We start from the raw sequence: 27,594 nt of genomic DNA on the forward strand, positions 1-27,594 counted from the left end.
TGTCCCGTTCTTCTTTACCTAAACCCAACTGTCCTGTTCTTCTTTACCTAAACCCAACTGTCCCGTTCTTCTTTATCTAAACCCAACTGTCCCGTTCTTCTTTTCCTAAACCCAACTGTCCCGTTCTTCTTTACCTAAACCCAACTGTCCCGTTCTTCTTTATCTAAACCCAACTGTCCCGTTCTTCTTTTCCTAAACCCAACTGTCCCGTTCTTCTTTTCCTAAACCCAACCGTCCCGTTCTTCTTTTCCTAAACCCAACTGTCCTGTTCTTCTTTTCCTAAACCCAACTGTCCTGTTCTTCTTTTCCTAAACCCAACCATCCCGTTCTTCTTTACCTATACCCAACTGTCCCGTTCTGCGCCTGACCAAGCGTCCGTATTTTATGCGATGGGAGTGAGAATGTGTTGCAGAGAAGCACACTGATTGATTTGCAGCCTTTAATCTTGCAAACAGACCAACGTTACGACAGCAATGTGTCCTTATCAGAGTCAAACACACACTTGGTGAACTAAACACCCTGCCGAAGTGCCCTTTACCAAGAGGCTAAATTTCCACCAGCAGCCAAGAGCCCTGACCTTTGACCCGCAGCGGGTAGAAAGACAAACCTTCCTCTCGAGGATCAGCAGATTGTCAAGAAAACTTCATCAGTTTACTGCACTTGTGATTAAATTTCTGTTGAACTGCTTTTTTAGTGCTAAAGTTCAAAATATTTTGTGAAAATATTCAAAAACTTCTTCTTTTGCTCTAAAATTACAATAACTTCATGTCATTTTAGGACAGAACAGCTTCTTAAAACAGTATTTAGACCATCATAGGATTTCAAACCAAAACCAGTTAACCACCTTAAAAACTGTCTACATTTTACATTTCCGAATAATTTAACACACACACTTATCTTTAGTGAATAATTGCTTACAAACATGACAGTAAAACCTGTAAGAGGATTTAAAAATAAAAGGTTATAGAACTTTTATAACAAAATTACATATATAAGGAACTGTAATGTAAAAATTGTGAAAACCTTTGTTTTTATGGTTTATTTTTTACATGTTGTCTGTGTAACTTTTTCCATTTCCTGTATTAAAACTGGGAGATTTTACAAATGTAATCATGAATCAAACTAACTAAAAGAAATCCAGTTATTCCAGAATGTGCATTGATTGTTGTTCATTGTTGTTCATTGTTCAAACTCCTCTGGCAAAGGCGTTCAAACTTCCTCTGTAGAATTGACTTTGACGTACTAATAGGGGGTAAAAGTGAAGCATTTCTGAACAGCCGAGCAGCCAAATCGTCAGTCAGCTGTGATTTCATGGCTCTTTACAGCCTGAACGAGCGTTTCATTAACTGGATTTACACGTACTTATTCTCTACGAGCTGCTCCAGAAAACATAAACCCCACATTTTCAACGATGACGGATGTCCTCTTGCAAAAGGATTTAGGCGCTATTGTGCGGCATGATGGGATTATCCTGTCAAAAAGGCATGACATCACTAAATCCCCGTTGAGCGCTTTGATCGTTTTGTTTCTTTTGAAGAATTCAATAAAGTCTAAAAGGTTTTTCTAATTAACTTCTGCTGCGAAACCTGTTACATTTCAAAGTGTGGTTCTTGTTTCTTATACAGAATATGTTCTATTAAAGGGAGAAACAAAGGAGCAAAGAGGATCTTACCACAATCTCCAGTCCTCCATCCACAGGTTTGTAGATCACTTTGTAGCCCTGAACGTTTCCATCGGCAGGATTCCAGGTCACAGTGAGAGTGGTGATGGTCGGGTTGGTCACCCTCATGTTGCCCACTCCGGCCAAAGGCACTGCGAGCGGGAAAATCATTGTTATTAAACTTTAAATCAATCAACATTTATTCATTTACCCCTTTACAGCAACCAGAAGGTATCCAAAGTGCTTTATATGAAGTCACAACAATAAAAGGTAACACTTTACTTGAAGGTATCTACATAAGAGTGACATGACACTGTCATGAACACATGAACCCTAACTATAACCATAACTTGTCATCACAAAATCCAAATGACACTTACTAAATGCATTATGTCATAAACATGTATGACTTGTTTATAATGTTTATCATACGTTCATGACCGTGTCATGTCACTCTTATGTAGATACCTTCAAGTAAAGTGTAACCCAGTAAAACATAACATACAGTAAAATCTGAAAAAGAATACCTAAAAGCAGGATGAAAGCGTGATCACCTGACAGTAGGCGTGCACGATTCAGAAAATGTCACGATTCGATATTGATTTTTAGGCTCAAGATTCGATTCAAAATCGATTTTCGATCAAAAACGATTCTTGATTAAAAAAAATGATTCACACTATGTAAATCTAGCTACTTTTCCCATGTGATTGGAGTAGACATACAATTGAAAAAAATAATACAAAATTTGAATCGATTTTTGGAATTCTATGAATCGATTTTGAATCGGTAGAGCTTTAATCGCGATTTGAATGTGAATAGATTTTACCTGACAGTTTGTACCTCAACGTTGGAACTTCTAAACCCCGCAATGACCTTTTGTTTTAAATCCCTTTTGAACCACTGAACAGTCCCACGGTAACTTACGCGTCTTTCCGTCCTCTGACTGGCGTTTCCCCTCCCTGGCTGGGTAGACGGGTAACACTGACACTGTGTACGGCGTGTCGGGCATCAAGTTCCTGAGAATGATGGAGGTGGTGCCTGTAGGAACTTGCTCCTGTTTATAGAGATTCATAATAATAAAAAAAAGTCATTTAGATGCTTAGTTAATCCCCGAGCTGGCTGCATGATCTGTTTTTGTGAGGTGTGAAAGAGTCTCACCATCTCCTCTCGGCCACCAGCCACCGGCACAAAGAAGACCTTGTAGAGGCGGACGGCTCCCTCAGCCGGGTCCCAGTTCACAGTCAGAGAGGTCATGGTGGGGTCCGTCACCCTCAGGTTCTTCACTCCTCCCAGTGGCCCTAAAAATAATGTTTTAAGACCACCATCTGTTATTTCAATATTTTGAGAGGATATCAATCTGTTGTGTTTTAGTCCCGACTGAATTATGTTTAACCCTTGTGTTGTCTTCCCGTCGACCACGTAACTTTTAGTTTTTCTGGGTCAAAATTTAAAATGAAAGCTTTCCCGGCTTTTTTTTTTGTCACTTCTCGAATGTCTTTGTTGATTCTTCCTGCACTTTTTTTTTTAAAGTTTTTATGTTTTTTCAAATGCTATAAAATTGAATAAAACACCCAAATTCAATTAAGTAGTCAACTGATCATATATTTTACTTGTGAAGAGCGTTGTATGGAACCATCCACGTTATTTGTTTTGACAATTTGGTTGACAGAAACCCAAATTTCTGATATAGAAACTTTTTGAAAATGGGTCAAATTTGACCCGAGGACAAGAGGAGGGTTAAGGGTTGTTCATGTGCCAGCTATAGACCTAATCACAACATTTGATTACAATAACGTCCAGGTAGACAACACATGCATCCCATAGATACAATTTACCAGCGCAGAGCAAAACAGGGCCAAGGGCCTATTTAACACCGGTTGATGTGTTGTTGTTACACAGAAAAAAATGGATCACTGAGTACATTTTAACTTCATCTTTTACTCTGAAGAGTTTTACTCTTTTAGACTGAAGACTGAATCAGTAACTTCACCTTTATTTAAACATTTCAGTAAAACCTATGTTTATTTGTATGGGGAAATTGAAATGGCTTCCACTTCTGTGCAGGTCAGTGTTGAGTCTTACTTGTCTTTCCATTCTCAGACATGGTCTTTCCCTCTCGGCCAGCGTAAACCGGAACCAGAGAGACGGTGTAGAGGGTGTCGGGCTGCAGGCTTCGCAGAGTGGTGCTGGTTGTGCTTGCAGACACCGTTTCCTGAGTTCAACAACAAATTACACAAATCAGCTGCTTTTCGAAACCCAGACAGAGAAACAAGCATGCAACTAGAAATAGGCAGTCTTTTTATAAAGTACTTGAAGGCAATACTTTAGTGAAAGTACAAGTATCTTACCAGAAAATGACTTTGGTAGAAGTTAAAGTCTCCTTTTAGAATATTACTCGAGTAAACATGTCTGATATTTACTGAACTTAAGTATCAAAAGTAATTTTCTGATATTAAATGTACTCAAGTATTAGAAGTAAAAGTAAAAAAACAACATTTGATTATGAACTATAAGTAACGTTATCATCATCACCACCACTGTCGTCATGGGTGGTCATCGTCTGTTACCATGGCGGCAGAGCCTGCACCAGGTGATGCCATGACACTATCATAATTATGCTTCCTCCTCTTCTTCATTAGTTTTGGCCTAACATAGTATGTTGTTTTTTCGCCGCTTGGCAACAAACGGTCATTACGCTACCAACTGGAATGGAGCGTGCTTTAACAATCTAAGAGCAATGATTCGAAAAACCTGCTTATTTCCAGTGTAACAAATTTGGGTTACACTTCACTTGAAGGTATCTACATAAGAGTGACATGACACTGTCATGAACGTGTCATAAACATTATAAACAAGTCATAAACGTTTATGACATAACGCTTCTGTCATTAAGTGTCATTCGTTTTTGTCATGACAAGTTAGGGTTAGGGTTAGGGTTCATGTGTCATGACTGTGACATGTGTTCATGACAGTGTCATGTCACTCTTATGTACATACCTTCAAGTAAAGCGTAACCCAAATTTCTTCAGATTTTATTTTGTAGTGACGAGTAACTAAGATGCTTAGGGGAAATGTAGTAGAGTAAAACTAAAAATTTCCGGAGAATATAAATAAAGAAGTAAAGTAGAGATATATGTGAAAATTCTACTTAAGTACAATACATTACAACACTGGAAATGAATATAGAAGGTTGTGTAGGATGCTTAGCATCAGCGGCTGTCAGTTAACCCCCAAACTGTCCACTTAAATTATGCTCCAACAGAAACAGACTGGTTGCAGTGGGTAAGCCTGAGGGCTGTTTGACAAAGCAGGATAAACACATTAGCCAAATGAAAACTGCACTCAATAAATTAATTATAGTTATTAACATGCATTAATAAAGCAAAGGTGTGGTGGTTTTGGCACATGATAAGAAAGTGGAAAACATAACATAACTTTCATGGTGAAGAACATTTTTGAGTCTAGAGGAGCATTAAGGATTTAAAAGTGCCGGACGTGTTCAGACACACGGGTGAGTGATTTAGCTTCAAGTTCAACGCTGCACAGTACCAGCAGACAGGAAGCGGATGGGGGGGGGGGTCCTACCAGTCCTACCATGCTCTCAGCTCCTCCGGCGGCCGGGACATAAATGACTTTGTACTCCTTTACTCGGCCCTCGGCGGGCTCCCATCGCACGTTCAGGGTGGTCATGGTGGGGTTCAACACCTGCAGGTTCCTCACTCCACCCAGAGGCTCTGAGGCAGCAGAAACACACAGTTCATTAGCAGCGAGTCGCGTTATTTACTCCACTTACTGAACTCCACTGAAGTACCAGCAATTTATCTTTTAGCACATTCTCTACTGTCCTTTTTACAGCACTGCATCTTTCTCAAAGCTGCAGTATCTGGGTTATTTTGCAAGACTTTATATTCAACATGAAATAAGCTCATAAAATATCGCCATTAAAATATGCTTCTTTACTTTCTTCCTTGCTACTTTTGTTCATTCTTTCTTATCCCTTTTGTCACTGTCCTGTGAAAGCCATGCCATCATCTCCCAAACATCAACTTTCTATGATCTAAAAAAATAAATTAAAAAAAATCAGTTTCTTTGCTCTGTGATTTTTCAGATAATCCAATTAGTTTTTTAAGAGTTTATTTACCTTAAAAACTGAAATTCCCACAGCCTGTAAAGGCACACTTGAAATCCTTAAGTATATCTGAAAACCTCTTAATTTGAAGATGTATGGTTTTAAGTGACATCTAAAGATCTTTGCAGACCAAATGATAATAATTTAAATGTCAATTTAAAGATTTGAACCCATTTATCTCCACATGTCTATCCACAGCCAATCCAAAACGTTTGTATTTCGCAGTGCAAGTTTTTTTTTTCAGCAGCTGGTTTGATTTCTGCAAATTTGATGTTTTATGTTGATACATTAACTTAAACATATGCTTTACTTTTCCACTGGTATGATTACTTCCTTCCCCACTGTGAGATACAGAAGTAGCCGAAAGTAGCGTCTGCAGCACAGTGACAACTATTTTCTTTGTGACGTCCGACTCTTACTGGTTTGTCCTTCGCCACTGATGTCTTTGCTGAGGCCGGTGGGGTACACGGCGGCCACGGTGACGGAGTACAGCGTGTCGGGCTCCAACTTCGGCAGGGTGACAGTGGTCTTCTTCCCTCCAACCTGCGTCTGTTCACAGGAAACATGTCAGCGAGTGAGACTCACTGGCGGAGTCAGAAACGTTTTCTCTTCACAGCGACACAGCAGTTCATCAAAGTGGCTGACGCATGAACAAGACACGTCTCTGGCAGTGAGTCACGCGTCGGGCTCATCCATGGGTTCCCACGGTCCTATGTTCCCAGGGAAGTTTGTCTCTTGTTATAAATTAACATTGCAAGAGTTTGGTAAGGGCTATTTTCACAGTTCAAATTGCAAAATATGAGCACTTTAAAGTTTTTCTGCCATTGCTAATGTTTACTTAAGTAAAAGATCTAAATACTTCATCCACTTCTGGTCATTAAATACAAGAACAAAAATATATGAAATCCTGTATCAAAAGTGAAACGAGCAGAAAAGACTCTAATCTACAAAATAGCTGAGAGAAGCATCTTAATGTCCTTAAATGTGTAATCACTTATCCCTGCCGTCATCGATCCGTCTTCCAAAAGCTAAACTGAAACTCTAAAATGCACAAGAACTCGCAGTGTGTCATGTTTTGGACGCCGAGCCGCTGTTTCTGAGGACACGAGGTCAGCAAAGTATCTACATTGTTTACACATGAGTACGTAAAGTATTTCTCTGGTAGGGAATCCAAGCAGGCCTTTGGGAAATCCTGAGCAAACAGCTCGGCAGTATATCATGAAATTGATCCCACACTGTAAACACATTCATAGAGGGTGTAAACAGTTTGCCTGGTAGCCAAGAGAGAAATGGCAGAGGCTATAGCGTCACATTTGCATCAGTATTTTAGGCATTTGGCTCCTGTGGAAAGTTTTGTGTACGAGAAGATCTTTTAATCGTGAGGTAACTGAGCTGCTCGTTTCATGACACTGTATTCATCACAGAAGCCATGTCGTCATACAAGTTTTACATTTTTTTAACAACAAATGAAAGAATTTATTTATGCTTTTGTTGTATTTTATTGTATTTATGTAAAAAAAGATTCCCCACAAATTAAAGAAGAAAAAACGTTTACTTCATTGTTTAATTGACTGACTACAACAAGACATTTTTTTTACTGTAACCTGAAAGTGAGCTTTAATTTTCTTGCAGCAGGAAAACAACAACTCTTAAATGTGTTGTTGGAACATAAGTCACCGGTTAAATCCATTCTGAAAAGGGCGTTGTAACTTCTGATTTGAAAATGACTATATGTCAAATATGTATTTATTTTACTTTCATCAGAGTTGAAGTGATGTTTCTGAGGTTGATTATTATTAATTTCATCAAACAAACAGGAGGAAATAGGGCATTTGTTGGGTACTATTTTCAGCGGCGGATTAATCCACATTTGGTGCTGTAGTGAGTGTTTGTGGCAGCAGGACGGTGTGTGTGTTGGATTGAGTCAGAATAAACTACAGTATCTCGGTGGAGGTCTGCGCTGTCCGGGAGCCCTTCTAGTTGTTTTTTTTTTTTATCTCTGTGGGTGTCCAGTATGATTTATTTCACTGTGAGTTACAGGAAGACCACCTAAGTCTACAGCTATCATTCTTCTTGACTGTAAATATTCACTATATTCAGTAATAGAGCTTATATCATTAGCACAGATCTGGACCTAAGATAACAGTAATTTTTCATTTTATTTGCACAATTCCCAAGGTGGAAGTTTACTATTTTTCTACATTTTTCAAAGCAGTGAGGAAACCCGGGGTTGATCCTGAACAAACAAACATCCTGTCTGGTTTCATATGACGAAAGTGAAAAACAACAAGGCTGCAGACGACAACCTGACACCAGATGCTCTGAGTCTCCTGTTGTGCACATCTGACCTACACCGTGAAGGGGATCAGGGATCCATTAGACGCATTCGTACCGCTGACATCAGGATTCCACCCTGACACTTTGTTTGGGGGAACACTGTCATAACATCTCAGAGACACAATCAAAATGTGTAACTCACTGAAATTCTTTTCATACAGCCCATAGTTTCCTTTAAAGTTATTTCCAGGCGCTAATCACTGTTGGGTCATCGTGCAGGAATGCGAGCTTGGCGGGCCGATTGCGGGACTCCTCTAACTGCGAGATGCTGTCATAAACCAAACGTCAAATTTTGGACAACGGAGCTCAGAATGGTGAGCTCCTTCAGGACAACTTGGTGGATCTCAGGAGGCGAGAGACGAGCAATTTTACATCCAACTCGTACTGTAAATGCAATGTCTTTGGCAACATCTGTTCCCTGATTTATTGAATGTTTTGTTGTTCAAACATCTCTACTGTGACTTGATAATGAAGACGATAATGATCATCATCATCAAGTGACAGAGATGATTGAGGATGATGTCAAATCACAGTCCATTAATCAAGGGATTTAGCTTTTCATGTACTGTAACTGAGTCAGTGCAGTTTGGGGTTCTGCTACTTCACTACAATAGTTCTATTTTGGGAGACTATCTACGTTTAGAGGAAATATTGTATGTTTTTTCTAAAACCACATTTATCCCACGGTTGGCCATAGTTGAGGCCGTGCACTAGTTTGAGTTGTAGTTCCGTAATGGCGGCGGAGAAAGATGCGAGCGAAGCCATTCGATCCGTTGTGGCAGCGCTGCAGAATATCCAGAAGTTAAAGCCCGAGCAAGAACAATCTTTGCTGAGTTGTGTTGGGGGCCATGATGTCGTGGCCCTCCTCCCCACGGGGTTCGGGAACAGTTTGATTTTCCAGCTCGCTCCGTTAGTGGTGAAGGAGCGATGCTAAGCCGACGTCACGACCAAACGTTAGCAATTGGTTCTGGCAGATCCAGACTGGCTCTGGGCAGATCCAATAGTTTTAAACTTCAACAGAGTACCCGCCTTCAAGGAAGTTAACACTTGTCAATGGAGAGTGGCCAGACTCTCTGGACACATGAAATGGACCAGAGTCTGGTAGGACCAGGCTATTACTTTGGTTGTTTGTTAGGTAAAATCTTGTCTGGAATATGTTTTAGATCTTGTTTTGTGAAAGTTGTGTTTTCTTCTGCATTTGTTGAAGAAATTGATCTTTGTTTTTACCTATTAAGCAAACACACTCCAGTTTTCTTTCACTTTTAAACATTTGAATATCTAGCCAACATAAAGGTCCATGAATCCCTGAAAGTGGAGGTTTCACACAGCGTAAAAACTACGCTGTCTTAAAAATAGGTGCTTTAAGTTTACTTTAAGATTACTGCTGATACTTGTGAATAAATTACAGTGCAGGACTTTTTTGGTACTTAAATAAAGGGAGTTTTCCATCACTGGTGCCTTACAGAAAATGTATTTCTGTCTTTTGTCAGTGTAAGCTCCTGATTTATTAAACTTCTTTTTTGCAGTCATCTCTAAATAGCTCAAACATGGCTTATTTCAAATGATCTATTCAATAAAAATGCATGCGGACGACACAGTGTTTGCCTTTATATAATTTTACCTCCTGCACCGGTAGAGTTTTATGGCTTTTTATTCCATTTTGGAGATCCTGAAAGTATATCTCTAGAGAGTAGGAAGACTTCCCATCATTTCAAACAGTTCATAATTGATTTGTTTCTATATGTGCGCTGGGGCTTGTATTGCAAAATCTTCTGACAGATTTAAAGCTCCCCATCACAATGAGATAGCCATCGGTTTGTCATCAAGCAGCTAAAGCCCGTTGGAAATGTTCCCGGTGGTCAAAAAGCACCGCCGCACCAAAAGAGTTGAATAAAACCTCACTTCGCAAAACCATCAGGAAAATCCACCCTAAAAAGGAATTTAGTCATAGTGTTCCTCTAAACCTGCACAAACAGATAATACCCAGTGTGCATCCACAGCCATGTGCTAATGGAACAGAGGGATTTATTTCCTGGTAAACCTCAGATTATACAAAATTGTTCTTGAACTGAAGCCAATCTGGATGTAAAAACTTAGATAAACATTTTAGAAATCTCTGCAGTCACTCTATTGTTCAATGTCATTGGAGCAGCTCCAGCTTTCGTCTTTGGATAAAATGGTGTGTGTGTGTGTGTGTGTGTGTGTGTGTGTGTGTGTGTGTGTGTGCGCGCGTGTGTGCGTGCGTGCGTGCGTGCGTGCGTGTGTGTGTGTAGGCGGAAAGTATTTTATGTTAACCCTGCTAGAAAAGAACGTTTTATTGAGTTTAAATCAAATATACTGCCTTTACGATTTTATTTTCCAGGAGACTCTGGTATATCTAAAATTAGGAATGCACAATATTGAAATGTTCCCAATAACTTTCATACAATCTATAAACCAATAGCTACATTATTTTTTTGTTAGTTTTCCTCGACACATTTTAACTTGTGCAAACAGGACATATCTACTGTGTTATGTATGCTGATGACAGCACTGTATTTGTATCTAAAAATGTTGTTTTAAATACCATAAAATTAGCAGTGAACTTACTGAGAGAGGCTCGCCTCCAGTGGCGGACTTGTAAGTGATCTTGTAGTTCTGGACATTCCCGGGGGCGGGGTCCCACTTCACCGTCAGTGTGGAGGTGGTGGCGTTAAAAACCCTCAGGTTTCGAGGAGGCTCAGCGGGCACTGGGGGCACACAGGGAAATCCAATGAGATAAACAGAAAGATCAGTTGTGTTGGATTAGCGATGGTGAGGATGATGATGGTGATGCTTCCACAAGGTCACAAAAGCTGGAAGGGTCAATTTGAGGATGGAAGCAGCAAAACAGGAGCAGCAGTATGAAGCTGTTCAGAGCAGAGCTGGAGGTCAATTACTTTGAATTTAAATCTGCTATCTCAATAGTTCAATCTGTTAACATCAATAACTATTGAGCTGTTTTTTTTCTTATTACAGTTAGTGCCGAGTGTGCCTGCAAATTGCAGAATGTCCCTTCAGCTTTGGGATATACATATGTCAGTAGTTCTCAAACTTATTACTCAAAGGTCCGCATCTAATTTTTATTCAAAAACAAAGGTCTGGAACAATTAGCGATAACAAAATAACTTTAAAGCAACACACATTCAAGTTGAGCACCGAGTTTTCCTTGTCAACTTTTGTACCAATACCAGTACCCGTACGGATCAACTATGGTCCGATACATCACTATTGTACGTTCAACGTCACTAATATAATAAATAAATAAATAGAAAATTTGACACTTGTAACGCATTTTATTTATAACACGAGGTATGGCCTGGGTCAGAAATTGACTTACCATTTGGCCCGGATGCGGACCTTGGTCCAGACTTTGAGAAGCCCTGACATACATGGTTTGATATAACAAATGTTGGTATTGTACCAAATACATTTGGATAGGCCCTATAGCCTATCCAAATTTTGGAATTCTAACAAATGTTCATTTAAAAGTTCACTGAGCTTCAACCCTACAGCAGAAACACTGTGCAATAATGCAACAACATGCAACAGCATTAATGTGATGACTGAGGTGAACACTGATGAATGATGACTTGATGACATGACGTTACGATGTGAGATGAATCAAACTGTGACAACAGAAATGTTACGATGACAAAATGGTTAAGGATGGGGGAAAAAAACAAAATGATTGATGGTGGAATTAAAACAATCATTCACATGGATGGAGGTTTGTGCAGGACGACATGTTACAGGTTTACATTAAACCCCTTTTTTCATTAAAACCCCTAAATCTACGTTCACACCACAATCTACTGCATGTTTACTTGGAAGCAAATCTGGGGGAAAATTTGCAAAAATCTAACAAATGACATGAAACATTTGCAAATGTAAATTTTTTTTAAATACAGCTATATATGATACGTTTGTTTATGCCACGTGACGAAAACAGAGAATCTTCATGTCCAGTGTTAAGATAAGATTTATTTATCTGGAAGAAAATGGTTGTGCCCAAAACAAAAATGTATGTAGCAAAATAGTTTGTCCAGCCTCATGCAACTGTCTTGATAACCACTAGGGTTTTTTAAATGTTCAATGTTAAAACAAAACTCAATGTGTCGGAATAAGATTTTGCTTTTTAACCAACAGATACAAGTGTTTTTTGTCTTCATGGTCAGGTATTATTCATCTAAGCCTAAAGTTAAGTTGCTTTCTGATGCAACAAAATGATTAAAAGGTAAAAAGGCAGCCGTGACCAAAGTTTCTTTATTTGCAGAAAATCAACGAACATCTATCTACTTGTATTGCTTGTGGTGTGAACGCTCAGTAAAACACTGAAATGCACATTCATGCAGTTAAGAAAGAAAAAGTGTGTTTATGTCAACACTGTCTCTTATGGTCCACATTCAAATTCCACACAAAATCATGAACAATACAATGAAAAGGAACCTGTCCTTCTCATATGACATACCATCCGGAGCCTTTAACACTAGGAAGAGATGTTGAGAAAACAACAACAACATTATTATTTGAATGTCAAGTGAATTCTGTGAGTGTAAAATGTTTTTGTTTTTTTGGGAGCTGATAGAGGTACATGGGTGCTTACATGTACGCTCGCTTCCTATCAGGTCCTCGCTCTCCGACTCATCGGGGTAGATGGCCGTGACGGTGACAGAGTACTCGGTGTCGGGGTCCAGGTTCTGCAGGACGTGGGAGGTTTCATCGCTATTCATGATGGCCTGGTGACGGAGACAGAACGAAAAGAATAAAAGAAGTATGTTAACAGTATCTTATGTTATGGTAGTAGGACATCATAAACTATATTTTTTAAAGCAGTTGGAGACCCTTTGTAATTTTCCCAAAGAAAGAAAGAAAGAAATCCTCAGCAATTAAAACGTGGAAGAATCAAAGTCATGGATGGAGAGCCATCTTTTGCATGAACTCCGTAAAGTCACCTCGCCTCCAAAAGGTTGTTGAAGATGTGTTCAGAAAGAAGTGTCTTCTTCTATCTATGTAGTCCAAATTCGTGTGATGCTTGTTTTCCCTTCAACTCCATTCTTTGGGCTTGATGCTCATTAAACTACAATTTCAGTCCTTCCAGAAAAATGTTTTTTTGTGATTGTTGCGGGCAAAAATCCTTGATTATGCGGCATGTTTTTTTTTTAAATGCGATGGAATATGCCGGATATTTATGCAATTTTATGGGATGAAATTGCGGGAACTTACAAAAACTGCGGTTTGATGAAAAAGAGAAAAAAAGTGATTTCCCCCAACACCTGCTTTTCGATAAAGTTCACGTAATTACGTCACTTCATAACGTTCCCATGGCAACGGGAAAATGGCTGCTCTTGTGTGAAGTAAACGCAACATTTTTCAACTTTCTGCTAAGATATATCATGGGACTTTGTTGCAACGAAATGCGGGATAATGAAATCATGCAAGTCCTGCATATTTTGCGCGGAAATCGGCAATTTATGCGGCGAAAGTGCGGCGTATTTGAAAAAATTCGGCCCCCCTGCATAAATATGCAGACTTTGGCTGATTATGCGTTGAATTATGTGATCGCATAATCGCGTTTTTCTGGAGGGACTGTTCCATTTACAGAAGTCACTCAAACACTATGGATGGTAAACTATCAAACAGCAAACTACAAGCTTGTACTTTTTGTTGGAGAAGTTGGAGCCTTAGAAACAAAAACGTTTTTTAGGGACATTGATTTACATGTATTTTCTGTTGATTCAGTGTACGTGAATGACAACTTCCTGCTTCCTCTCACAGAAATAATAGTCATTTTGTTTTTAAAAAGATGCGCAACCCTTGAATGAAATCCAACTGATAAACACGGAAAATAGAGTTTAAAAAAAATGTCATCCTGCAGTGTGTTTCATTTAAACCCAACCTCTGAGACGAGAAGCATTTCGCAGCAACCAATAAAACAATCGACCAATAAAGAAAGTTTAATCATTTTAAATTTGGAGCTGAACTAAGACTGCAATGAACAACCTGGTATGGATTTCATTCACACATGTTTGTGTTGAAGTGTATGCTGGGTGGGGGAGCAAAAACAAACTTGGAGGGCCAAAATATCACAAGAACAAAACAAAGAGAGCATTATTGTTGCCTCAGCTGAACTGGATTTTTTACTTACGTCTTGGCGAACACAATAACTGGGTTTTGTGAGGCATGTCAGTTTAAAGGACCTGTGAAACCACAACGGATCATTCTTGTCTTGTATTCTTTTTTACGTCAGTAATAAGAAAATTCGTAGATGACAGTTCTACAGAACAACTGTTTCATTTAAACAAAACCATACCCAGTTTCATAATCGTAACTTCACCGACCCAGTCTACGTGTTAGAGAGGCTGGACTGTTACGAGAAGGTGGGCGGTATAGCTCTGGACAAGGTCAGAAAGTCGGAGCAGTACCTGAACTCAGAGCTGCACTGCTGCGGTTTTATTCAGAGGAATAAAATACTGAGGCTGCAGGCGAAAACCTTCATCATTGGTTGAGGCAACTCAAACCAGATGTTTAATGTGACTGCAGACAGACGGTGCTGCCCAAGCAAAGCTCATTTGCATAATTCAAGACACAGAACTTGACTGGAGAGTTTATCCAGCTGCTCAAGATGCATTTCTGATGACGAAGAGAAAAGTAAAGAGGACAAAACAAATCCAGATACAATCTGGATACAAGTCCAGATGCCAGTTGTCTTGTCTTAGCTCTGTAAGATTTCTAAACTCTTCTAAAAACCTTTCGGAAACATGTCTTTGTCCACCTCAGTTTCTTCCCCAGAATTACAAAAACACTATAATATGATAAGACAAATATTGTTTATTTTTTTGGTCTTGAACAAAAGTCTTGCTGGTCTGGTCTTTGTCTTGACTGCAGGCTGCATTTGAATTCAGACTGTAGCTAACACAGTAAAAATAGCTACCCCGTACCATACTGGCTAACTTACAAACTGGGGGATGCCTTCGCCCTTCTTGTTCCAGCCGATGCGGTAGAGAGACACGTCCGGGGCCCCGTGCTCCCACGTGGCTCTGAACGAGGTCTGGGTCACCTCAGAGAACTGCAGGTTCTTGGGCGCAGGAACGACATCTGTCCATAAAGACAGAAACAAGAGGGAGGAAGGATGTGTTGGTGATTACGAGGAGGTCTGAGAGATGAGACAACATCATATGAAGGCTATTTACTGTAGCTGACTGCACTGTGTAGGACAACTTGTGTGTGTGTGTGTGTGTGTGTGTGTGTGTGTGTGTGTGTGTGTGTGTGTGTGTGTGTGTGTGTGTGTGTGTGTGTGGTCTTGTACTGCTATCTTTGCAAGGACCAGATTTTTACCTTGACAGTGAGGACATATTACTATTTGGCCCTCACTTCTTAAATATTGGTTTAAGGTGAAGGTTGGAGTATCCAGAATTAATCTCCATTTTTACATCACTTCGTTCATTCAGTCGGACATTGTGTTCTTGTTAGACAGTCAGGAAGTCACATATCTACTACAGCGCATTAGGGATGTAGTTAAATGGTATACTGTCTGAAACCATTCCATTCTTAAATGGTGTTCCTCAGGGCTCTGTCTTAGGTCCACTTTTATTCTTACTGTACATTACCCCTCTTGGAAAAATTTTGAACAACTTTAACAATGTGTCATACCATTTTTATGCAGATGACATACAGTTGTATTGCTCGTTCAATGACTCTGAGTTACACAAACTAACGGATTTATTGGACTGTATTTCCTGTGTAAAATTGTGGCTTGCTATTAATTGCCTCCAATTAAACGCGAAAAAGACTGAAACCCTGATTGTAGCCCCTGACAACAAAATTTCATCAATCATCCAACATCTTGGTTCTCTGAGCTCCACTGTCCAGTCGAGCATTAGAAATGTTGGTGTCTGGTTTGACCACTCAATGTCTTTGGACTGCCATTCGAGACTTCTGGTCAGAAATTGTTTCTATCATCTAAGAAATATTGCAAAATTTAGGACAATTTTAACAGACTCTGACCTTGAGATGGTTATTCATGCTTTTATCTCTTCACGTTTAGATTATTGTAACTCTCTTTTTATTTTTCTTAACAAATCTGCTGCAAATCGTCTTCAAATGGTTCAAAATGCTGCGGCAAGGCTTTTAACAGGATCTGGCAGAAGGACACACATCAATCCCATTTTGTCCTCCCTACATTGGTTACCTATTAAATTTCGTATTGAATTTAAAATATTGGTTTTAACTTTTAGAGCTTTAAATGGTCAGGCCCCAGAATACATTGCTGACTTGTTACGCTCATACTCCCCAGGCCGTGCCCTTCGATCAGCAGGCCAAAGTCTCTTAATGGTCCCAAAGACTCGCTATAAAACACGGGGAGACCTGTCCTTCGAGGCTGTAGCCCCCAGACTCTGGAACACCTTGCCCTTGCTACTCCGTGTGGCTGATTCTGTTGATTCTTTTAAAAGACAACTCAAGACACTGTTATTTAAACAAGCTTTTAGTTGATTGGGCTTAATTTATCTTTGACTTTTTAAATGTTTTATCCTCATCCAATGTTTTTCAATGTGGTTGTACCTTGTGAAGCACTTTGTGATTTGTTAAAAGCGCTCTATAAATAAACTTTACTTACTTACTTACTTAAAAAAAAAAAACATTTAAAAAAATTCCGCAGCTGGGGGAGGGGGAAAATATTCTGTGAAAAAAACTCTGATTATCGAATAGAATATCCAAGATTTAAGAGTGTTGTTGTTGTTTTTTGGAATATTACTCCCATCCCCCGGCTCTGTAATGTCTAAACAATTGCCGTCCTGCCGATGTTGATTTTTATTTTCTATAAACACAAAAGCTTTGGAGGAGTTAACTTAATCATAGAAATATGTCTATATTTTGACTTTTGACAAAAACTTTCCTGTTTATGTATCTATTGCTTTGTCTCATGAATGTAGCTAGCTATGTAGATAAGATATGACATCCCTATTCTTAATCCTGCCTACAAAGCTCTGATTGCTTGATTGTTTCTCCAACCAGGGGAAAAAGATCTGTCAATAAGCAACACCGGATATTTTTGAATCACGTAGTGAATGTTGGCAGTCATTTAAAGGATCTGGAACCAGGTTAGCTTAGTCTTAGGAGCTACAAAATCTATTATGTCAAGTCCTCACAACTGTGTTTTTCCACAGTTCACAAAGGACTAGCGATAAACAGAGCCAACGCAGTAAATGATCACACACAGTGCGAGTCCAGCGTCTCTGGAAGCTGTTTTCGGTCCAGCAGGGGAAGTGAAGTCAAAGTTAATACAGAACTCATCACCATCACAGACACAATACACGTCTCTCCAACACATGTACTGTCCAGGCACTGGAGAGGGCTTGTCAGCATAGTCATGTTTGACGTAGTTAAAGGATAGTTTTACAGTATTTTCTCTCTAATCCCTGGCCATACATTTTTCTTTGCTGGACGAACAAAAAGACAAGAATGAAAGGCAGATTCAGACCTGTGATGGCGCTTCCGAGCATTGGGGCTCCGGGTCCCGCATCGTAGATCGGTGTGATGGCCACATCGTACTCAGTCTGGGAGATGAGGCTGGACAGGTCCAGGGTGGTGATGTCCCCGTTGACTTCAGCCTACCGGTATCAAATTCAATCGTCAGAAACTCAAAATCACTTGCATACATTGACGAAGGCTGCACAGTCCTCCAATTTTGTCATTCTGGTCATAGAAAATGTTTCGGTAACACTTTACTTGAAGGTATCTACATAAGAGTGACATGACACTGTCATGACAAAAACCGAATGACACTTACTAAAAGAAGCGTTATGTCATAAACGTTTATGACTTGTTTATAATGTTTATGACACGTTCATGACAGTGTCATGTCGCTCTTATGTAGATACCTTCAAGTAAAGTGTAACCAATGATTTTAATCTGCATCCAAACACACAGAGGCAGCCAGTTTCTGGAGAATACCGAAATCCACACAAGTCAAAAAATGCTGACCACCACATTGGTAAATGTATCATGCTCTCATAGTGCCACATATCGGGGCAATGCCATCAGATTTAACTCAATCAATCAAAGTTGAAATGTGCATGTGTCATCTAGAGTTGGTGGCAACTGAACAAAAGCGTTAAAAATAATTCATGATGGTTTCTCCATCAGGTCAAACTTACAGTAAAATGTATTTCTATTTTGATGTTTATCGTTTTTGACTAACGTGATATGATGGCAACTGAAAATAATTTTTCTAATTTCTAGTAACAACACAGTATAACCGAACACCTATGATGCCTGTGTTTGTTTGCCGTTAGACAGCAACAGTGTGGATGAGCTAAACAGCTTGGAACTTAGGTTGTTTGTGTAACCAATAAAAAAGTAAGAACCATGCAAATTCAATTTCAAACACGTTTGATATTTTTGAAATTTGTCTTATGTATATGATGCAACCTGATTTCGAAATTTGTCAGGATTTTAAAATCTCCTAACCAAGCCTTTTGAAACGTACTCCTTTCTGGACGAGAAGTCTGCTGATGTGATGTGATCAAAAACTCCAGAAAAGCTACTAAATGGACCTTGAGGTGAAATCATTTTGCCAACAATAAATGTTGTACTCCTTCTTTATAAGCTAGATGTTGGGTGGTAGGAATTTTGGGGTGCAGAAAACAGAAAAGCAAAGAAAAAGATCAAGTGGCCATGGTATAAGCTAGGGGTGTTGAAATGAATCATTGCATCGCGATGCAGACCAAGGCGATTCTGCATCGATGAAGTGACAGACCATAATCGATTATTGCCTACAGATGTTACTTGTTGATTTTCCAGTCACTGCTTTTTTGTTTTTGCCTTTTGTCTGTTGTGTTCGGACTCCGCTACATTCAGGAAGTGTCTTTTTTAAGAGTTAATTCTTGAATTTGTTGATTAAAACCATGTGTCACAGTATATAAAAATATTGATGAGGTGACGCATCGTGATGCATCGGGATATCGTATCGAATCGTGAGACCAGTGAAGATTCCCACCCCCAGTATAAGCTGGATATGAATCCCTTAAAGTTGTATCATAAGCCTATGTGTTGCTAATAACATGTTTTCATACGCTACAAACCACATCAGCAGCTCTAGTCTTTTGGGCTATTTTTACGGTTTTATGTGAATTTATATATTCACCAAGATAAGCAGATATAAATAAAATATTTGGAAGGTCTGAGAGTATCAGGGAGTCATGTCTCAGACGTTTCCAGAGTTTTCCATTTCAGGGGAGAGCTTAGCAAAGTAAGCAACAGCAGAGAAAAATAACTCGGCAGGCAGTGATCCAATGTGTGGGCTTCTTCTATAGCGACAAGAAGTCTTCAGCACTAATCCTTAAGAGGAGTCGAGCTGCTGCAGGTCATCCATCAGAGCTTTCTGGAAACGTTTTGCAGGTGTCCACCGACGGCACCTTCGGCTGTCGATTCATCCCAGACTGTTTGTCCTCCGCTGACGTCCAAGCGAGAAATTATGAGAACGGAGTGGTGCTGGGATGATCCAATCAGGCTGGGCTGGCGGCCTGAGCCAGCGCTCCTCTGCCAGCAGACTGCTTTTCTCAGAATGAGCCAACAAAGGGGAGCTGCTGCTCCGCTGAGAGGCCGGCTGCAACTCTTGACTTGGTCACGACTTGGTCACTTTCCCAGAACAAAGATATCACCAACGACCAAAGCTTCACGCTTACGAAAATCACTGCGGGGTTTTCTTGTTTAAAGCCTAACTTACAAACAATGTGGACATTTCCAAGTGTTGCAGCCACTTAGCGGTAAGAGAACAACGACTGATACCTGCCAATAGAAAAGGTCACAGCTGTACATCCCCGCTATACAAATGAAAGGGACTTAGAGTGTTTAGACGGTGTTTGAATTGCACACATGGACAAAGGGTTTATTATTGTTCATGTATTGTCCAAGTCTTGTGTGCACTGTCTGTATTGTTGTTTTTAGTTGTCTGTCTAGCCCATGCTAATGTCTTGTACAAGTGTTTCTGTCTTCATGTGCCGTAACTGTGTTCTATGTTTCTGCAGAACAGGAACCTGCTGGAAACCAGTTTTTAAACTGAGTCAGGCCCGTTTATACTGTAACTTAAAGGTCCCATGACATGCTACTTTTTGGATGCTTTTATATAGGCCTTAGTGGTCCCCTAATACTGTATCTGAAGTCTCTTTTATATAGACCTTAGTGGTCCCCTAATACTGTATCTGAAGTCTCTTTTATATAGACCTTAGTGGTCCCCTAATACTGTATCTGAAGTCTCTTTTATATAGACCTTAGTGGTCCCCTAATACTGTATCTGAAGTCTCTTTTATATAGACCTCAGTGGTCTCCTAATACTGTATCTGAAGTCTCTTTTATATAGACCTTAGTGGTCCCCTAATACTGTATCTGAAGTCTCTTTTATATAGACCTTAGTGGTCTCCTAATACTGTATCTGAAGTCTCTTTTATATAGACCTTAGTGGTCTCCTAATACTGTATCTGAAGTCTCTTTTATATAGACCTCAGTGGTCCCCTAATACTGTATCTGAAGTCTCTTTTATATAGACCTTAGTGGTCCCCTAATACTGTATCTGAAGTCTCTTTCCCGAAATTCAGCCTTGGTGCAGAATTACAGCCACTAGAGCCAGTCCCAAAATGAGCTTTCCTTAGGATGTGCCATTTCTGTGTCTGTAGCTTTAAATGCTATTGAGGAGGAGAGGGGGGGTGTTGCCTTGACCAACTACCACTGTTGTTACTTTTAATCCTTTCCTATATAATAAATGAAATTCAATAAAATGAATTTTAATTATCAACGAATGTGTCAATTTTTTTTTAATTGCTTAGTTTATAAAATGTCATAAAATAGTTTTAAAAAACAGGGCTGCAAAATATCTGATTGTGATTATTTTTTTACTGATATTGCGATTGCAATATCTCAATAGCTCATTTTTGGATCATCATTCTCATTTATATTGAAAAATATTCAAATTAAAAGTGATTATATTGGGATTTTTGCGAGGAATGTAGTCAGTTGGATAGGATTTGTAGACTGGGACGTCTCTGCAGCACCACAATACTTTCTTCCGAATGGTTTGACACATATTTTGCATATGAAGTCATCGGTGATGCACCGACCGCTACAAGAAATCATTCCTACCACAGGCAATACAACTTTTTAACACTTCATCACTGAGTGTTAGATAATACTCATATACATCAAAATACTGCACTATGTGCAACTTGAACAAACATAGGTTACACTTATCTTTATACATACTATTTGTACATTTTTATTCGCCACTTGTATATACGTTTGCACATTCTTTCCTTTTTATTTTTTTATCTTCATTTTTCAATAGTTGTTCTTGTACTCTATCCTAGTTATTATTTCTTGTATACTCTGTATGTGTGCTGTGTGGCTGATGTTTTGCTGCTGTAGCACTGAACTTTCCCAATTTGGGATCAGTGAAGTCTACCTAATTTAAGCTTATCGTGTACTGTGAGGTAACACTGAAAAGACAAAACCTGGGCTGTACCTCCTTCAGGTCTCCCTCCTCTGGTTTGTAGGTGATCATGTACTTGCGGACGGCTCCGGGAGCAGCGTCCCAGTTGAGCCTCATGGTGCTGTGAGTGACATCGGTGATTCTCAGGACTCCAGCAGGAGGCACGGGCACTGAGGGAGGATGGGGAACGGACGGATTTAAAAACCATCCTGACTGAAGGATAACAAAAATTTACAATCCCATCTTCACGGTTAAAATGTTTGTGAAGACATAAAAAGATGCTGACTGAACAGAACTTACCGAAGAGCTGAAAAACAGACAGCAGCTCCTTTTTTTTTTCTCTTTTTTTTTAAGTGCTGCTGCTTTGGATATTCTGCTTTTCAGTGCATCTGCTTTCTATCTATAAGTTCTTCAATCCAAAATATAAACTCCAGCTTGTGGGAGATGGGATCCAGCTCTTATAAAAAAAACAACAATCTGCTGACATGCAAATAAAACTCATTTAAAGTAAAGTAAATGAGTAAATAGTAGTCGAGAGAAAAATACCCCAACTACTGTGACAAAGTTATTTAAAATAAGTTCAAAAATAAATCTTTATCCCGTTCTCTAATGGAGGCAGCGGTGGAGCAGCTACCCCCATGTCTGCGAGGTTTTTGTCAAAGGAGTCTGGTGGCTTTGAGGAGAGCAGAGATAACGGCTTCAGTTCCCCGTCGGAAAGGGCCGTCTGACAGCAAGCGCTGAAAATATTCTAAATATGGCGTACACATAAGCTGATATACATGTCTTTAGGTTTCTAAAATGCGTTTAGCTGCTGCCCCCCGTCCACAGCAGTATATTGCTTAGCTTCCCTGTCGGTACTGCCTGCTTCTCCAAACTGGGGGCATGCAGTGTTTTTTACGGGCATTTTGATATTATTTCCACCATGAAAACATTGTCACTCCTATTTCAAACGTTATTATAACGTTACTTCACAGTAAAGCTGTGGTTCTACTGCTTTGCCAATTGAGGTTTAATTCAACCAGATGATTTCTGCCTCCAAGAATTGTCTGTAAAGCTAAAACACATGTAAAGTACAGTATAGAATCAGTTCAGCATCACTTACAGGTGACTCCTCTCCCCTCCAGAGGGTCGCTGGCAGCCTCTCCATGCAGCGCATAAAGGGAGATGGTGTACGCTGTGCTGGGGATCAGCTCCACCAGCTGGACGCTAGTTACAGCCCCGCCAACACGTACCTATCGGGGGGAAAAAGACGGGACCTTGAAAGTGTTGCATCCTATTCATTTAAAAAAGGAGAAAAGTGGACACAGAGTGTCAGGTTTTCCAAAAAAAAATGAACTACTTCCCATTTCTTCACAGAGGTAGCCTATGGGAAGCCAGTGTGCTTGGTGTGTTCACAGCACCTTTCAGTGCTCAAGGAATATAATATTGGGCGCCACTATCAGACTCATTTTCTTTTCTATCCTGACCAGTTAAAAACATATTGAGACATATTGTTGAAATTGCACTTATTTTAAGATATCTCAGGCTGTTCATCATCTTTTTTTGTAAATAGAGTGTTCATTATGTACTTGCACCCCTCTACACAAGAGAAAGGGACATATTTGGAGTAGTTATTAATCGGTCATTATGCAGTGGTTTTAAACTTATTTCTCCAAACTGTTTTTATTTACCTCTATTTCACTAGGAAATAATCCCGTTGAGATTCAGAATCTCTTTTTCAAGGGAGTCCTGGCCAAGACAGCAGTATAATAGTTCCATATTAAGATATACAGTGAAAAAGACAGTTGGCAATTTAACATCATCTCAAAATACTCACCAGCAGTGCTCAGTAACAGCTCATGTGCATTTAATACTCAAATAATCCTTTATCCTAATTTTAAACTGTGTCATTGTTGGAAGGTAGTCTAATTTAAGCTGATTCTGCAATTTATACCAGGATGAGGGTGCAAAAACTTTAAAGGCACTTTCACCGAAGACAGTTCGCATTCGGGAAATGTCATATATGATTTGCCCATATGATCGAAGATACATTTCCTGGTGGTGACTTTAGGAGTCAGGAGAGAACATGAGTAAGGAGGCAGTTCATACAGTATGGCCTTAAAAAGAAAAATATACCAATGCTCCAACCTGCATTCAGCAACCGTAGCCCATCTCTCGCTCAAAATGCCTCCAAAAACACATCTCGGCGAACCGTCCTCGCTAAATAAGAGAAGGCTTCCAAACAAAGGCCCACTTGAAATCAGACTGGGCTGTATGTGGCCCATTTACTAAAATGAGTTTGACACCCCTGCCTTAACTGCTAACATGCTAAGTTTAAAATACACTATTTCATGTCAAATGATTCATCTTGATAAATAATGCACTTCATTTTGAGGGCCTGATTCACACTTCAGCTGCATATCATTTTTGTATATCCCTGTAGGCTACATTAAATCATCGCTTACATGTCCCTCTGCTATATAATTGCACATGTAGGTTAACACCACGTGTTCCACCCGTTTAGCATCTGTTCTGTTTAAATCATCCCGATGACTTCAGTCCTCATGAGCTAATCCTTTCCCATTACCCAGCGTGTCGGAGGACTCGGCTTTTTGCAGGCCTGGCCTGAGCCGCGCTGCGAAAGTCCACTTCTCGTTCTGCGCTCATCGCCATCTGGAAGCAGTAAGGCAGCGCGAGCAGAAGCCCGATCTTATAAAATCATTGTGGAAACGCTGAGCACACAAATTAAGATGTGTGTGTGTGTGTGTGTGTGTGTGGCTTTGTGTGTGTAAGTGTGTGTGTGTGTGTGTGTGTGTAAGTGTGTGTGTGTTGTAGTGTGCTTGCTCACATTGTGGGGACTTTAATGTTTCTCTCATTTAGTTTGTCCGTTTCTACACTCACAGGCAGGGGTATGACCACGTTGCGACAGATTGTGCCACAGATTGTGCCACAGATTGTGCGACAGCAGCAGGAAAAACTTCCTGTTGTAAAAGGTAGTTTTCCCTTGCTGCTGTTGCACTAAATTTAATTAATTTTAATAAATTAAAGTGTCCTGAGATAACTGTTATGATTTCACACGATAAATCAAACTGAATTGAATTCATTAGGGTGTAGTTGTCCCATGTTGAAAACACAACCTCTCAAGCTGCGTGTGAAGGTGGCGTTACTGTACCTCGTTCTCCAGCTGAGGCTCAGTGGCGTTGATGGATTTGTAGAGCAGCATGTAGCCCGTGGCCCCGTCCGCCTCGTCCCAGCTCACCTTCATGGTGCTCGAGGTCTCCTCGAAAACCTCCATGTTCTTGCATGCTGGCAGCGGCACTGAGAAGACACAGTCAGAGCGAGGAATGGCTCAATGAGACACAGATGACATTCAGTTTAAAGGTCCAATATTGTAAAAAGTGAGTTCATTCAACACTCAATCTACAGAGAAATGAACACAGCCGGTATTGAGAAGCCGTGCCTTTAAACAGGCCGCCAGGACTTCTGTACGGTTCTGTCACAACTGTATAACAAAGCATGTAAACATGTTCTAGTAAAAACCCAAAATACAAGTGTGAACCTGAAAAAGAGCAGGATATGGGACCTTAAATAACACTCTGTCTATGTTTGCTGTTTGAACAATGCAAATGAAATGCGTTGATGTAATTTGAAGTATCTGAAGAAGACTTAGAGCAACAATTGGATTTTCTTTGGACTGATTTAATATTTGGAGAAGGTTTTGGCACAGAAAAAGGATAATGATACAAACAAGTGAGCAACATCGGGGTCATATTTTAAAAAAATCCCAGAATGTCCCAAAGAGATCATAAAGTTTTTGATGTGCAGACTATTTGGTATTGCATGTCCGGTCAATAATTCTGGTTTTTAAAGGATTTTTTGCGGGGCATTTTTGGTTTGTTTTTTATTTCTTCCATGTCATGTAGACCTGTAACCTGGTTTCCTTAACGTGGTTCAGGGATTAAAACAAAGAAGGTCAACTGAAGGAGATTTCTGCTTTCACTAGGAAAGAAATTAGATTTTTTTGGGATGTTAAAATGAGGGTTTTGAAATGTGAGAACACAAGAAAAAAACAGACAGGGGTAGTATTACTGAAAGGAAACGTAACTGCTGTCCTATCCAAAATAATTTAATCCAAAAGTGTACAGACTAAAACCCCAAAACTAAAATAAATAAATTGGTTTCCTCTGATGCACGGATAATAAGAAAAAATGATGTGCTTCCTCAGTATAGAGCTTGAACAGAAAATAATTTTATAAATAAGGTTTGGTGTAAAAGACAAATCATATTCCTCCCAATAATCTGGTTTCTTCATTGCAAAAAAAAGAATCCCTGGGTGGCTACTGAAATATTCAATAGACTTTTACTTTAAAAAAGACTGTTCCGTCTTCACCACGCATAAATATTTGTTTTAACATAGAAAATGTGTGATTTGGGAGCTTTTTAAGAATGTAGTTTTGCACATTAGGATAGACTTTATTAATCCCACAAAAGAAAGAAAAGAAATACAGCTAATCTCCACAGTTGTACATCCATATATGCACATGTAACGTTGAAGAATAGTTTGGAGGAAGAAGAAAAAAACGCGAAAGAATAAATATAAATATAAGAAATGTACTAAACTTCACGAAAAGGTTCAGAGCTGCTGCAACAGGCTGCCACTCACGCGGCGCCATTTTACTTTTCGCACTTTTAAGCACAAACAGTTTCTCCTGACTGTTTGAGGACACCCCCACCCAAACCGCAGCTCGCAGCCTTTACAGACTTTATGTTTGAGTCACAGTGACAGACTCCAGGCTGCTTTCAGCGGGACATTATGACCTAACCGAGCGTTAGTTTAAAAAACCAAGCCAGAGTGAGCTAACGGCGGCTGGTGCCGTCCAAGTGGAAGACAACAGAACGATCACTTATTGTTTTATGGCAGCGTGAAGCGGCTCATGGTAAAAATCAGTCGCACATTTCAGCACAAATAAAGCGAACATTAAAGGACAAACGAGCAAATAAAAGCACTTAGAGCCATGCACTTAACACGCTGTTAAATTATATTAGTTTATTTAAGATTTAAACGCAAAAACCGCAGCCCTGATGGATATCTTTTAAACTGTTTGTCTTTATGGCTCACAGTGATTCGCACTACTCCCACCACAGTTTTAGCATCAGCTCACACCATTGCATCATGGGACGTTGTGTTTGTGTTAAGCAGTTTTCCGCCTCTGATCAGATGCTAAATATATACGTTGCATAAACAGAGAGCACATTTGCGGGAAGAAAATAAAAGCGAGTAAACGTGTTGCATTGATGTGTGTGAAACAGAATAACGAGCAGAGAAATCAAGTTGTTTATGTAACAAACCATACAGAAGAATCAAAAAACGCTTTCCCACAAAAGAGCGATGACGCTATCCGCCTTTTATTGCTTCTCTTTAGTCACGCCTGTCGCCCCAAAGGGCCACCAGGCCACCAGTGTCTTGCGAAAAGGCAATCGGACATGGAAATCGAGCACGTATCTCGTGAGACAAATAAGCAAAGAGGAAGTGACCTTAGACATTTAGGGCCCTATTTTAACGATCTAAGCGCACAGCGTGAAGCGACTGGCACAAGTGTGTTTAGGGTGTGTCCAAATCCACTTTTGCTAGTTTGACGGTGGAAAAAATCTAATTTGCTGTTAAAATAACAAAGAAATGCTGGGTTATTGACTGGTTTTTGTTGGTCAACGGCGCAATCGCTTCCCGCTGCCTCAGGATAGCAATGCGACCAGAGTGCACCTGAACACACCTCCCTGTAAGACCAGCACGCCCATGGGCGCACAGATGGGTGCAGGTGCATTTCTTATTTAAACGACGCAGGCACTGGAACGGCAAATTGGCAACTGCATCGGTCTTAAACCAGCAAAGACACTTGCGTCAGGCTTTGCTTTGCGTTGTGTTGCGTTGCGCTGCGCTGCGTTGCGTTGCGTTGCGTTGCGTTGCGTTGCGCTGCGTTGCGTTGCGCT

At 39.9% G+C, this 27,594-nt stretch overlaps 1 protein-coding gene across 5 annotated transcripts in view; it reads right to left on the bottom strand.

Annotated features, from left to right (window-relative positions):
- Positions 1-27,594, bottom strand: part of col12a1b (collagen, type XII, alpha 1b) — a 153,423-nt gene that overhangs the window by 76,783 nt on the left and 49,046 nt on the right. For 3 of the 5 annotated variants that reach the window (XM_039782832.1, XM_039782831.1, XM_039782834.1), the window contains exons 23-36: positions 24,779-24,924; positions 22,730-22,859; positions 21,661-21,797; positions 17,626-17,755; positions 15,103-15,242; positions 12,751-12,883; positions 12,616-12,633; positions 10,716-10,855; positions 6,209-6,338; positions 5,255-5,394; positions 3,743-3,872; positions 2,819-2,958; positions 2,585-2,714; positions 1,673-1,812 (exon numbers count right to left, since the gene is read on the bottom strand). In XM_039782832.1, the coding sequence (XP_039638766.1) occupies positions 1,673-1,812; positions 2,585-2,714; positions 2,819-2,958; positions 3,743-3,872; positions 5,255-5,394; positions 6,209-6,338; positions 10,716-10,855; positions 12,616-12,633; positions 12,751-12,883; positions 15,103-15,242; positions 17,626-17,755; positions 21,661-21,797; positions 22,730-22,859; positions 24,779-24,924 (1,784 nt within the window). The remainder of the gene's footprint in view (positions 1-1,672; positions 1,813-2,584; positions 2,715-2,818; positions 2,959-3,742; positions 3,873-5,254; positions 5,395-6,208; positions 6,339-10,715; positions 10,856-12,615; positions 12,634-12,750; positions 12,884-15,102; positions 15,243-17,625; positions 17,756-21,660; positions 21,798-22,729; positions 22,860-24,778; positions 24,925-27,594) is intronic. The other 2 variants (XM_039782833.1, XM_039782835.1) reach the window with 1 other exon arrangement.

The sequence above is a fragment of the Perca fluviatilis genome, chromosome 18 (assembly GCF_010015445.1).
Source record: "Perca fluviatilis chromosome 18, GENO_Pfluv_1.0, whole genome shotgun sequence".
Taxonomy (NCBI): Eukaryota; Metazoa; Chordata; class Actinopteri; order Perciformes; family Percidae; genus Perca; species Perca fluviatilis.